General features: G+C 49.7%; 2 protein-coding genes across 2 annotated transcripts; both read left to right on the top strand.

Moving 5' to 3' along the window:
• The first annotated feature begins 1,237 nt into the window (after nt 1-1,237).
• Nucleotides 1,238-2,173, top strand: LOC125633255 (olfactory receptor 51G2-like). Its single transcript, XM_048842309.2, has one exon. It carries the CDS (start codon nt 1,238-1,240, stop codon nt 2,171-2,173), a length of 936 nt encoding a protein of 311 aa, XP_048698266.2.
• A 5,349-nt stretch (nt 2,174-7,522) lies between these two features.
• On the top strand, nt 7,523-12,177 carry LOC142072583 (uncharacterized). Its single transcript, XM_075129870.1, has 4 exons — nt 7,523-7,557; nt 8,327-9,173; nt 11,796-11,987; nt 12,136-12,177. Exons 1-4 carry the CDS (start codon nt 7,523-7,525, stop codon nt 12,175-12,177), a joined length of 1,116 nt encoding a protein of 371 aa, XP_074985971.1.
• The last annotated feature ends 1,005 nt before the right edge of the window (nt 12,178-13,182 follow it).

Genomic DNA, 13,182 nt, shown 5'->3' with positions numbered 1-13,182 from the left:
GGAGTGCCCCAGGGGTCGGTCCTGGGGCCGGTTTTGTTCAATATCTTCATAAATGATCTGGAGGATGGTGTGGATTGCACTCTCAGCAAATTTGCGGATGATACTAAACTGGGAGGAGTGGTAGATACGCTGGAGGGGAGGGATAGGATACAGAAGGACCTAGACAAATTGGAGGATTGGGCCAAAAGGAATCTGATGAGGTTCAATAAGGATAAGTGCAGGGTCCTGCACTTAGGACGGAAGAACCCAATGCACAGCTACAGACTAGGGACCGAATGGCTAGGCAGCAGTTCTGCGGAAAAGGACCTAGGGGTGACAGTGGACGAGAAGCTGGATATGAGTCAGCAGTGTGCCCTTGTTGCCAAGAAGGCCAATGGCATTTTGGGATGTATAAGTAGGGGCATAGCGAGCAGATCGAGGGACGTGATCGTTCCCCTCTATTCGACATTGGTGAGGCCTCATCTGGAGTACTGTGTCCAGTTTTGGGCCCCACACTACAAGAAGGATGTGGATAAATTGGAGAGAGTCCAGCGAAGGGCAACAAAAATGATTAGGGGTCTGGAACACATGACTTATGAGGTGAGGCTGAGGGAGCTGGGATTGTTTAGCCTGCAGAAGAGAAGAATGAGGGGGGATTTGATAGCTGCTTTCAACTACCTGAAAGGGGGTTCCAAAGAGGATGGCTCTAGACTGTTCTCAATGGTAGCAGATGACAGAACGAGGAGTAATGGTCTCAAAGCTGCAGTGGGGGAGGTTTAGATTGGATATTAGGAAAAACTTTTTCACTAAGAGGGTGGTGAAACACTGGAATGCGTTACCTAGGGAGGTGGTAGAATCTCCTTCCTTAGAGGTTTTTAAGGTCAGGCTTGACAAAGCCCTGGCTGGGATGATTTAACTGGGAATTGGTCCTGCTTCGAGCAGGGGGTTGGACTAGATGACCTTCTGGGGTCCCTTCCAACCCTTATATTCTATGATTCTATGATTCTATGAAATGTTATAAGCAGAATTACAAATATTAAGAATATGCCTACATAATAAACAGCCTGGAAGTGCGGGACCCATGGGGGCAAGGTTGGAGCTCTGCCACACTATGTTTTGGTGATCTTCCTTGAGCTCCTGGAAGTCTTTAGACTTGCACTGAGAGAAGAAAGATGTCTCGTTCAATATAATCTAGTCTCCTGTTGTTTTTCCTTTCAGGAAGGAAAGCTCAATACTCCTCGGACCTGCCCAGTACATTATGTCAGCTGTCAATGACACCAAATTCAGCTCTGCAGTGTTCCTTCTCAGCGGGATACCTGGGCAGGAAGACATCCATCTCTGGATCTCTATCCCCTTCTGCTTAATGTATGTTATTTCCATAGTAGGAAATTTGGTCATTCTGTTCATTATAAAAACAGATCCAGCCCTCCATGAGCCCATGTACATTTTCCTTTCCATGTTGGCCGTCGCGGACCTTGGCTTATCCATAGCCACCATACCGACGATACTGGGCATATACTTGTTTAACTCTAGGGAAATCAGCCCTGATGCATGTTTTGCTCAGCTGTTCTTCATCCACTCTCTTTCATTCATTGAATCCTCTGTGCTCTTGTCGATGGCCTTTGACCGCTTCATCGCCATCTGTGACCCTCTGAGATACGTTTCCATCTTAACCCCACTGAGAATAGCCAAGATGGGACTGGTGCTTGTGCTAAGAGCGGTGGCCTTAGCATTCCCACTCCCCTTTCTCCTGAAACGGTTCCGATACTGTCAAGCCAATGTCCTTTCCCATTCCTACTGCCTGCACCAGGAGGTCATGAAGTTGGCTTGTTCGGACATCACAGTCAACAGTATCTATGGCTTGTTCATAATAGTCTCCACAGTGGGGCTGGACTCACTGCTCATCCTGCTATCTTACGTGATGATCCTCAAAACAGTGCTTAGCATCACATCCCACGCAGAGAGCCTCAGAGCCTTGAGCACCTGCATCTCCCATGTCTGCGCCGTCCTGATCTTCTACATTCCAGTGATTGGTCTTTCTGTGATACACAGATTTGGGAACAGCTCTTCTCACTTCTTTCAGATTCTCCTGGGCTATGTCTACCTGCTGGTCCCACCACTGATGAATCCAATCGTGTACAGTATGAAAAGCAAACACCTTCGTGCAAGGATAATAAGGGTGTTCGTCAAGTGAAGGGCCAGTTCATCACCCGGCTCCTGCAATAGTGACATGAGCTGCTATCTCCACTCTCTACAGAGAGGTTCAGACAGGTTCTAAGGCCTGAAGGAATGGGAGAGGGGCTGGTGAGGGAGGACAGTGCAGTGGAGGAAGGAGACCAAGGTAGGAAGCAACATTTACAAAGTGAGTATATTCGTGGAGAAGCAGGGGACCCGTGGGATCTTGGCTAATAAAGGGCCATATCAGTTGTTGCTCCAATCTCAGAATTCCTTCAAATACAATCACTAAGAGAAGTGGTGTGGATCTTGTTTCCCATTATACCTGGCCTGTCACATTGTCCCATCTCTGGTTAAACATCCACAAGCCATGAAACAAGAAGCTGCAAACCTGTTCTGTAGTCATAGTCCTGGCCTTTCTTGAGCACTCAGGGTGCTGCATGACCCAGCCATGCTGCAACCGTTGTGGACAGGGTCTATTCAGGGGTCATGGACACCCACCCTTCCCCCACGTCCTCAGCCAGGTGCTTAAGACTGAGTCATGTCTGAGACATGATTAATGCAGGATCCGCAGGAGAAGCCATTCAGTCAGACTCTCCCCCGTTGATGGCTCTGCACCCAACACACCCGCTGAGCCCACTCCTCACCGAGGCAAAACAGAGCTGAGTGTGGGAGGGAGGATCTGAAACACAGGAGTCCTGGCAAGTCACTCTCACCCAGATTCCTCCCTCCTCCCCTCCGTTTGTGCTGTCCCAGAAATGCAAAGGGGTGCTTTTTTTTGCCTCTGTCTTCACTAACAAGGTCAGCTCCCAGACTGCTGCGCTGGGCATCACAAAATGGGGAAGAGATGGCCAGCCCTCTGTGGAGATAGAGGTGGTTAGGGACTATTTAGAAAAGCTGGACGTGCACAAGTCCATGGGGCCGGACGAGTTGCATCCGAGAGTGCTGAAGGAATTGGCGGCTGTGATTGCAGAGACATTGGCCATTATCTTTGAAAACTCGTGGCGAACGGGGGAAGTCCCGGATGACTGGAAAAAGGCTAATGTAGTGCCAATCTTTAAAAAAGGGAAGAAGGAGGATCCTGGGAACTACAGGCCAGTCAGCCTCACCTCAGTCCCCGGAAAAATCATGGAGCAGGTCCTCAAAGAATCAATCCTGAAGCACTTGCATGAGAGGAAAGTGATCAGGAACAGCTAGCATGGATTCACCAAGGGAAGGTCATGCCTGACTAATCTAATCGCCTTTTATGATGAGATTACTGGTTCTGTGGATGAAGGGAAAGCAGTGGATGTATTGTTTCTTGACTTTAGCAAAGCTTTTGACTCGGTCTCCCACAGTATTCTTGTCAGCAAGTTAAGGAAGTATGGGCTGGATGAATGCACTATAAGGTGGGTAGAAAGCTGGCTAGATTGTCGGGCTCAACGGGTAGTGATCAATGGCTCCATGTCTAGTTGGCAGCCGGTGTCAAGTGGAGTGCCCCAGGGGTCGGTCCTGGGGCCGGTTTTGTTCAATATCTTCATAAATGATCTGGAGGATGGTGTGGATTGCACTCTCAGCAAATTTGCGGATGATACTAAACTGGGAGGAGTGGTAGATACGCTGGAGGGGAGGGATAGGATACAGAAGGACCTAGACAAATTGGAGGATTGGGCCAAAAGAAATCTGATGAGGTTCAATAAGGATAAGTGCAGGGTCCTACACTTAGGACAGAAGAACCCAATGCACCGCTACAGACTAGGAGCCGAATGGCTAGGCAGCAGTTCTGCGGAAAAGGACCTAGGGGTGACAGTGGATGAGAAGCTGGATATGAGTCAGCAGTGTGCCCTTGTTGCCAAGAAGGCCAATGGCATTTTGGGATGTATAAGTAGGGGCATAGCAAGCAGATCGAGGGACGTGATCGTTCCCCTCTATTCGACATTGGTGAGGCCTCATCTGGAGTCCTGTGTCCAGTTTTGGGCCCCACACTACAAGAAGGATGTGGATAAATTGGAGAGAGTCCAGCAAAGGGCAACAAAAATGATTAGGGCTCTGGAACACATGAGTTATGAGGAGAGGCTAAGGGAACTGGGATTGTTTAGCCTGCAGAAGAGAAGAATGAGGGGGGATTTGATAGCTGCTTTCAACTACCTGAAAGGGGGTTCCAAAGAGGATGGCTCTAGACTGTTCTCAATGGTAGCAGATGACAGAACGAGGAGTAATGGTCTCAAGTTGCAGTGGGGGAGGTTTAGATTGGATATTAGGAAAAACTTTTTCACTAGGAGGGTGGTGAAACACTGGAATGCGTTACCTAGGGAGGTGGTAGAATCTCCTTCCTTAGAGGTTTTTAAGGTCAGGCTTGACAAAGCCCTGGCTGGGATGATTTAACTGGGAATTGGTCCTGCTTCGAGCAGGGGGTTGGACTAGATGACCTTCTGGGGTCCCTTCCAACCCTGATATTCTATGATTCTATGATTCTATGAAATGACCTCAGGTTCCCCACAGAGGCATGGCTAATTCCTATCCCAGCCCAGCCCATTCACTGTAGGGTGACCACCTTTTCAAAAGGCAAAAACAAAACAGCTTTGGAACTCCCCATGTCCCTCCTCTTCCCCCTGAGGCCCTACCCCCTGCTCCTTTTCCTCTCCCAAGGCTCTGATCCTGGCCAGGCTGGAAGCTTAGAATCATAGAATATCAGAGTTGGAAGGGACCTCAGGAGGTCATCTAGTCTAACCCCCTGCTCAAAGCAGGACCAATCTCCAATATTTGCCCCACATCGCTAAATGGCCCCCTCAAGGGTTGAACTCACAACCCTGGATTTAGCAGGCCAATGCTCAAACCACTCCCCCCTGGCATGAGCCAGACCATGGTAACAGCTGCCTAGGGAGCCCGGATGTTTCACCTGCCATGGTCAGGAAGGCCAGGGGGCCCGAAAGCAACCCCCAGCCCATGTCCCCAACCCCCAGGGCATGCCATCAAGGGAAGGTGGAGAATATGGCACTCCCCACAGTGGCCTGGGCTCCCTGGGATGCTCGTCCCGCAGCCTGGGTCTGGCCAAGCTGGGGGCCGAGCCTCCGAGGAAGAGATGAGGCTGGGCTGCTGTGGGATCCAATCTGCATCCAATCCCTGCCCTGTTGGCTGGGCTGCTTGGGGAGCTCCTGGCACCTGATGCACCTGGGCTCCTGCAGGGTCCCCGCAACTGGGCTGTTGAGGGGGTCACCTACCACAGCTGGGCTGCCAGGGGCTGTTCCCGCAATGCCCACTGTGGCTGGGCTTCAGGGGGGACCCCAGGTGCCTGCAGTGAGTGGGTGCTCTGGGGGCCCCATGGATCTCCAGGGTCCCCTGCTGCCCAGTAGCTAGGAGCTGCGGGGGGCTGCAGACAGTAGTGGCTGTGAGCTGTGGGGCTGCCTGCTGATAGCAGTCCAGACCTAGGGCAGAAAATGTTGTGGAGGTCTCAGGAAGTCAAGGACTCTGTGACTTCTGTGACCTCTGTGATATAATTGTAGCCCTAATAATTATGATATGATTACAATATAGTCATAATGCATCTTGTACAAAATGAGTATTTTGAGGGTCCATGGAAAAGTTGTGATTTGCAGAATATTATGATCCTATCTTTGTTCATGTATCACTTCTGTCTCTTAAGATATGAATATTGACTATGTATCTATATTTCAAATGTAGTTACATCTGGGTGACACCCACTAGGCAAAATGCTTCCAGTTTAGGCAGCAGGTTGTGAAGGGCTTATTCAGGGCCATGGGCCATTAGTGGAAACAATGGGCCCTAGGAGAAGCTTATCCCCCACCTGGTGAGCCTTCCTGAGAACACTTAGGACAACCTATGGAAAATGGCCGCTTTGACTCAGCAGGGAATGCAAGGGCATGTGACCAGACCACATAACACTAAACTCCATCTTGGTATCTGTATTTTTCCACTCGGTAAGATGGGATATGACATCATCTCTTGGCCTCACTCCCCATACAAGAGAACTCCTGGAAACACCTGAGGAACAAAGACTGAACTGGGGGAAGTGCTGGTCCCAGGCTAAAAGGATTTCTAGCTTGCATATGAAAACTTGGTGGATGGCTTGTATCATCAGACAGGGTGAGAAATTGCTAATTCATATCTATCTATCATGTTAGGCTTATTTTGCATTTTGCTTATTAGCTAGGTAATCTGGGGAGCTGGCAAATTGGCTCTTGTGTCCTGTTTTTCCTGGAGTGGCTTAGGTAAAGGACTCAGGTATCTCAAGTGGGTATGTGGCACCACCTGCTGTCATGCTGGGGCATGGAGAGATTTGTTGTGTCAAAAGTAGAGCAGTATGAGAGAGGACAGCCCAGCTGAATGGTTAGGGGGCTCAGTGATTCCAACAGCTCCAAGTCTGTACCCCGGGGGTGAGAACCCTTCACAGAGGTTTTAGAACAAACTGATAAATGAAACAGTAATAAGTCACCAGGACCAGATGATATTCACTCAAGAGTTTTGAAGGAACTCAAATATGAAAAAGTAGAATTACTAACTGTGGTATGTAACCTGTCACTTCAATCAACCTCTGTACCAGATGCTTGGGAAATAGCTAAGGTGATGCTGATTTCTAAAAAGACTCCACAGGCGATACCAGAAATTACATGCCTGTAATCCTAATTTCAGTACCAGGCAAATTGGTTGAAACTATAGTAAAAAAAACCCAGAATTATTAGACACACACATGAACATGATTTGTTGGGGAAGAATCAACATGCCTTTTGCACAGGGAAATCATTAGAATTCTTTGAGCGGGTCAACAAAAATGTGGGCAAGGGTGATCTGTATTTGGACTTTCAGAAAGCCTTTGGTCCCTCACCAAAGTCTCTTAAGAAAAGTAAGCATTTGCGGAAGAAAGGGTCTCTCATTTATCAGTAACTGATTAAAAGACAGGAAACAAAGGGTAGGAATAAATGGTCAGTTTTCAGAATGGAGAGAGGTAACCAGTGGTGTCTCACAGGGATCTGTACTGGGACGAGTGCTGTTCCAGATATTCATAAATGATCTGGAAATAGGGGTAAGCAATAAGGTGGCAAAACTGGCAGACAAGACAAAATTATTCAATATACTTAAGTCCAAAGCAGACTGGTCAACAAAATGGCAGATGAAACTCAGAGTTGATAAAAGAAAAGTACTGCACATTGGAAAACATCATCCAAACTCTACATACAAAATGATGGTTCCAAATTAGCTGTTACCACTCAAGAAAAAGATCTTGGAGCCATGGAGGATAGTTCTCTGAAAACATCTGCTCAGTTTGCAGTTTTCAGAGGACAGTGGCAGTCAAAAAAGCTAAGAGAATGTTGGGAACCATAGGGGGCAGACATAATGGGCCAGGAAAGGGTAATTTTTTCCTGGCATAGCTATGGACATCTGCCCCCTGTTGCGGGGTTTGCACAGGTGAAGGGTTAATGTTTAGCTATTCCACCTGGAAGCAGGCGGGGCACACCCTGACTGTTTCGTAGAAGCAATGCACACATTGCTCTATCCAAGGACAAGGGCTAGATATGAACCATGAGAACTTGATTGTTTGGACAGCAACTGTGGGAGGCTTTCTTAGCCTGGGCTTAAGGCCTGAGAACCAGGATTGTGGTAGATAGGGGATGGTAACTAAGTATATGAATTAATGTCATACATTCCTTTGTGTAGCAGTGTGTAATGCTTAGGGGGAGAAATATAATAAAAGGAGAAGGTGGAAGGCAGGGGGGCAGAACGGCCCATCTCAGCTGACCAGCCTGTTTGCTTGCATAAAGCTGTGTTCTGTCTCATCATTGAACCGCCACAACTGGCGCCCAAACGTGGGGCCCGCAGCACTCACCTCGCCCGGCAAGGGTTTCAGACGCGTCACTCATCCGCTTCGTGGATCCCGGTGAGTATTTTTCATTGTGGTAAGTATGGGAAGCTCCCTCTCTGCTTTGCAAGTGCAACACCGCAATGAGCTGCAGTATTTGCTGCGTAAGGCTCAGCATGACTGCCCGGCTCGAGCACTTACTCTCCTGCTACAGGAGGTGCGTGCCAAGTGCCCGTGGTATCCTGAAGCCGGAAGAATTAAGCTAGCAGACTGGGAGCAATTGAGCCAGACATTGCACGAAGAGCCTCGGGCGCCCGTGCAGGCTTTACATGCCTGGCACCTCTGCCGCGATGTGGTACAGCTTGTCGCCTCTGACAGGCCCTCCCTCGCGAGGCTGGTGATCTCGCCACGCCCGTCCGCTCCTGCAGCCATCCCCCCTCCTGGCGATGCGACACAGCGTGTCGCCTCGGAAAGGCCCTCTCCAGCACCAACAGAGGGGCTGCCGATCCCGCCGCCCCCATCCGCTCCTGCAGCCATCCCCCCTCCTGGCGATGCGACACAGCGTGTCGCCTCGGAAAGGCCCTCTCCAGCACCAACAGAGGGGCTGCCGATCCCGCCGCCCCCGTCTGCTCCTGCAGCCATCCCCACTCCTGGCGATGCGACACAGCGTGTCGCCTCAGAAAGGCCCTCTCCAGCACCAACAGAGGGGCTGCCGATCCCGCCGCCCCCGTTCGCTCCTGCAGCCATCCCTCCCCCTGCTTCGCCCCCAGTGCCTCTATTACCACCGCCTCCCTGGCCTTCCCCACCGGAGCCGGTGTGTGATCACCCTCCCCCCGTGGGGCCCCCCGGAGGGTCATCTGCATCTGCTCAGAAGCTTTCGCTGGTGCAACAAATGGTTCACGCAGCGAAAGCTCGATCAGATCTTACAGCGGAGGAGCTGGCTGATCTGGTCTCCGTTTGCCCGGTGACCTGGCAGAATGATGACCGGGGCAACCCCGTGGGCACCTGGACCACTTTGCCATACTCGGTGGTTAGAGAGGTAAAGAAAGCAATTCGTGAATTTGGCCTGACTAGCACCTTTGTGCGTGGTCTCATTGAAGGGATGGGTACTGGGTACTCCCTAATCCCTGAGGATTGGAAAACGCTGCTGCGCATGATGTTGTCACCCAGTCAGTATGTTATTTGGCTTAGTGAGTATCGGCAGATGGCAGAACGCCAAGCTCAGGTACATAGAGAGCGCGGTATCATTTATGAGCATTTGGTAGGGGAGGGCCCGTTTGCTACTATTGAGATGCAGTCTCAACTCCCTCAGGCCGTCTTCCCCATTATTTCCACCTGTGCCCAGCATGCTTTCAAGAAGGTCCCAGATTCAGGCAAGCCTACCAAAAGCTTTGTCTGAGAGCTCTCAGACATGCTGCGGGCGTGCCAGAACATTGGCACACAAGCCACAAGCCCACAAGGCTGGAGTTCTGGCTGCCGCCCTGAGAAAAACTGGGAAGGAGGGGAAGCGTTGTTACCGCTGTGGTAAGGAGGGTCATTTTCAGCGGGAGTGCCGCTCATCTAAGGCACCAGCCCGACCCTCAAAGAAGTGCCCCAAGTGTGGGAAAGGTTATCACTGGGCTAATCAGTGTCGTAGCGGGTCGGGAAACCGCGCGACGGGTCCCCCCCGAACCCAGGGCCAAACGGGGGTGTTTCCTACTCAGACAACCGCTCCTCTGCCTTGGAATCCGTAGACTCTATGAGGGCGGCGACTGCTGGAAGTGCAGAGCTTGATTTGATCATGCAGGAGGACACTGACTTTCGGCTGCCAGGGGAGGTCTGTGCCATACCTACACAGGTGACGGGACCTCTCCCTGCCGGCTTTGTAGGTCTTGTTCTCCCTCGCTCACATGTTGGGAAACAGGGTTTTTTTGTCATTCCAGGGGTCATTGATGCTGATTACACTGGCATTATTAAGGTTCAGGTGTGGACTCATCTTCCACAGTCGCTCCCGCGTGGACGGTCAATTGCACAATTGATTTTAGTCCCCTATCAGGTGCCAGCTGCCGAGGATCGAACTCGGGGCGGAGGCGGCTTTGGATCGACGTTGTCTCACTCGCCGTCTCACAGCGCGTCTTCTCCACTTGTTGCTCTGTCAATGTCAGTCCGCCCCTCGAAGCCTCAGTTAACACTTCTCTTAGATGATGTTCCTTTTACAGGGCTGGTGGACACTGGAGCTGACGTTACGGTGATTCGTGATCTGGAGTGGCCGGTTAATTGGCCTATGGTTCCTTCTAAAGAATTGTGGGGGATCGGGGGTAGTAAACCCGGGCGCCAAAGTTTGTCTTGGGTCACGGTCTCTAAACCGGGAGGCCGTACCCTTGCTACTATCCGCCCTTTTGTGCTCCCTGTCCACCTCAATATTTGGGGCCGTGATTTACTTACAAAGTTAGACACCACCCTCGATATTAACATCTGATGGCCCAAAACCCTCCCTCACCCACCGTGCCCTCCGCCTTACCCTTGGTATGGCAATCCTTAGAGCCCGTATGGATTGATCAGTGGCCCCTCCCTCTAAAAAAGCTAAAAGCACTTCATTCGCTTGTGCAGCAGCATTTGCAAGCACAGCGACTGGAGAGCTCCACTAGTCCCTGGAACACCCCGGTGTTCGTTATTAAGAAAAAATCGGGTGCTTGGCGACTGTTACATGATTTAAGGGAAATAAATAAACGCATCCAACCTATGGGCCCCTTGCAATTTGGCTTGCCAAATCCAAATTTAATTCCTCAAACCGATCAACTTTGTGTGTTAGATTTAAAAGATTGTTTTTTTTTTTTACCATCCCCCTTTGCCCTCAGAATTAGCTGCTGTTATTTTGGCCTTTCAACCTTTTGCTGATTGTCCGTTTAATTTAATTGTGGATACCTATTATGTTTATTAGGTAATTGATCATTTACCCCTTGCCCTCATTACCCCTCAGGTTGATGCAGACCTCCTTCGCCTGTTTTTGTTTTTGCAGCACCTTTTTGCCACTTGTCATTTCCCTTACTTTGTTGCTCATATTTGCAGTCATACCCCTCTGCCTGGGCCACTGGGTAAATTCCCTTTTTTCTGACCCCATTGAAAGCCATGCCTTTTTTCATCAGTCTGCCTCTGTTTTGGCCCGGCAGTTTCACATTCCTGCTGATCATGCACGTTCCATTGTTCGTTCCTGCCCCCACTGTGCTGCTGCTGCTCCTACTTTTTCTTATGCCGTTAACCCCCGAGGTACCGCAGCAAATCAGCTGTGGCAGATGGATGTTACTCATGTGCCACAATTCCGCCCCTATTTGTTTTTACATGTTTCCGTTGATACTTATTTAGGCTTTCTTTTGGGCTTCCCCACAACGTGGGGAAGTCACTAACAAAGTTATTCACCATTTGCTGGCCTGCCTTTTTGTTATGGGTCGCCCCTGCCAAATTAAAACAGATAATGCCCCAGCCTACTGCTCTGCAGCCCTCTCCACCTTTTGTGCCCACTGGGACGTCCGTCTTACACACGGAATCCCTTATAATTCCACGGACCAAGCCATTGTTGAACGTGCCAATCGCACACTCAAAACCTTGCTAGATAAACAATTAAAACAAGGGGAGCTGCATCTCCGAACCTTAGGAGACATTTAACAACAAATGCATATCCTCTTGTTTACTTTAAATAATTTAACACTGAACGCAGATCAGCAGACCCCTGCGGATCGGCATTTTCACAAATCTGAGGTACTGGAAAGACCGCGTGTCTTTTACCGTCAGCTGCCCGATCCACAGTGGCTGGGCCCAGCACCTCTAATCACTTGGGGTCGGGGATATGCTGCTGTGTCTCTCCCTGCAGGACCGTTGTGGGTTCCAGCTCGGTGTGTGCGACCGGCACTTAACCAACATGGCGTGGCACCAGGGACTATCGAACCCCATACCGGAGTTTCAGCTGACCTTGGAGGAGACCGCGTTGCCCCCCGAGTTGACAACGACGGGACGGAAACGGAGGAGGTGTAGTGTCCCAAACCGGCCCGTGATATGGGGAGCAGTAAAAGCATTGGTCGCCGCGGCCCAACGAAGGCTGGCAGCAGATCAACAGCCAGAGACTCCTGAGACTTTGTTTGTGGCGATTCTCGCCCAAATCACTGCTAATTCTGTGATGATTGTGTGCCTTTTGTGCCTGCTATTTCCTGTAGGGGTTGGCTCGGAAGCGCCTCCCCCGTTATAAGCCCGAATGACATATAACATATGGGAAAGATTGGCTTCAATAGCAAATGTTACCTGTGCGCGTGTAGTTAACTGCACTAGTACAAAGGTGCCCTTGGGCTGTCGAAAAATTTCTCAACCCCTTTTAAATTGTTCCCATGCTGTTTATGTTTCATATAATTATGGCCATATCATCCTACCATCAGGATGGGTTTTTACTTGCGGTTCACGCACCTTTAATTATATTCCTGCAAATTTAAGTGATGGCACCCTTTGCTGTCTTAGTAGAATGATATTTATATTGCCTTTTGCTGGTAACAATTGTAGTAAAAGAAGTGTACCCCTTTTAGATGATTATATTGCAGATGTTGAGCTTTTGGTTATTTTGTGCTTGTAATCATTGGGCTTATTTTTTTTGCTGCTGCTGTGTACAATGTATTCTTTCCTTGTTAAGACTTTGTAAAATTTTGCCCTGGAAAGCTCCCCAGGTTATGTCCTTGTCTGTCTGGGAGTTAAATAGCATGACAAAACAAATTGACGGCTACCATGAGATGGCCAAATATCAATAAATAAAAAACGGGGAGATGAAGGGTTAATGTTTAGCTATTCCACCTGGAAGCAGGCGGGGCACACCCTGACTGTTTCGTAGAAGCAATGCACACATTGCTCTATCCAAGGACAAGGGCTAGATATGAACCATGAGAACTTGATTGTTTGGACAGCAACTGTGGGAGGCTTTCTTAGCCTGGGCTCAAGGCCTGAGAACCAGGATTGTAGTAGATAGGGGATGGTAACTAAGTATATGAATTAATGGCATACATTCCTTTGTGTAGCAGTGTGTAATGCTTAGGGGGAGAAATATAATAAAAGGAGAAGGTGGAAGGCGGGGGGGCAGAACGACCCATCTCAGCTGACCAGCCTGTTTGCTTGCATAAAGCTGTGTTCTGTCTCATCACTGAACCGCCACACACAGGGAAGTTTTTGCTTATTAGTATGTGCCATGGAGATTCCAGGGTTGCTGAGGAGACAGTATGTGC

Source organism: Caretta caretta, chromosome 1 (genome assembly GCF_965140235.1).
Source record: "Caretta caretta isolate rCarCar2 chromosome 1, rCarCar1.hap1, whole genome shotgun sequence".
Lineage (NCBI taxonomy): Eukaryota > Metazoa > Chordata > Testudines > Cheloniidae > Caretta > Caretta caretta.
This window is presented reverse-complemented; position numbering and strand designations above follow the sequence as displayed.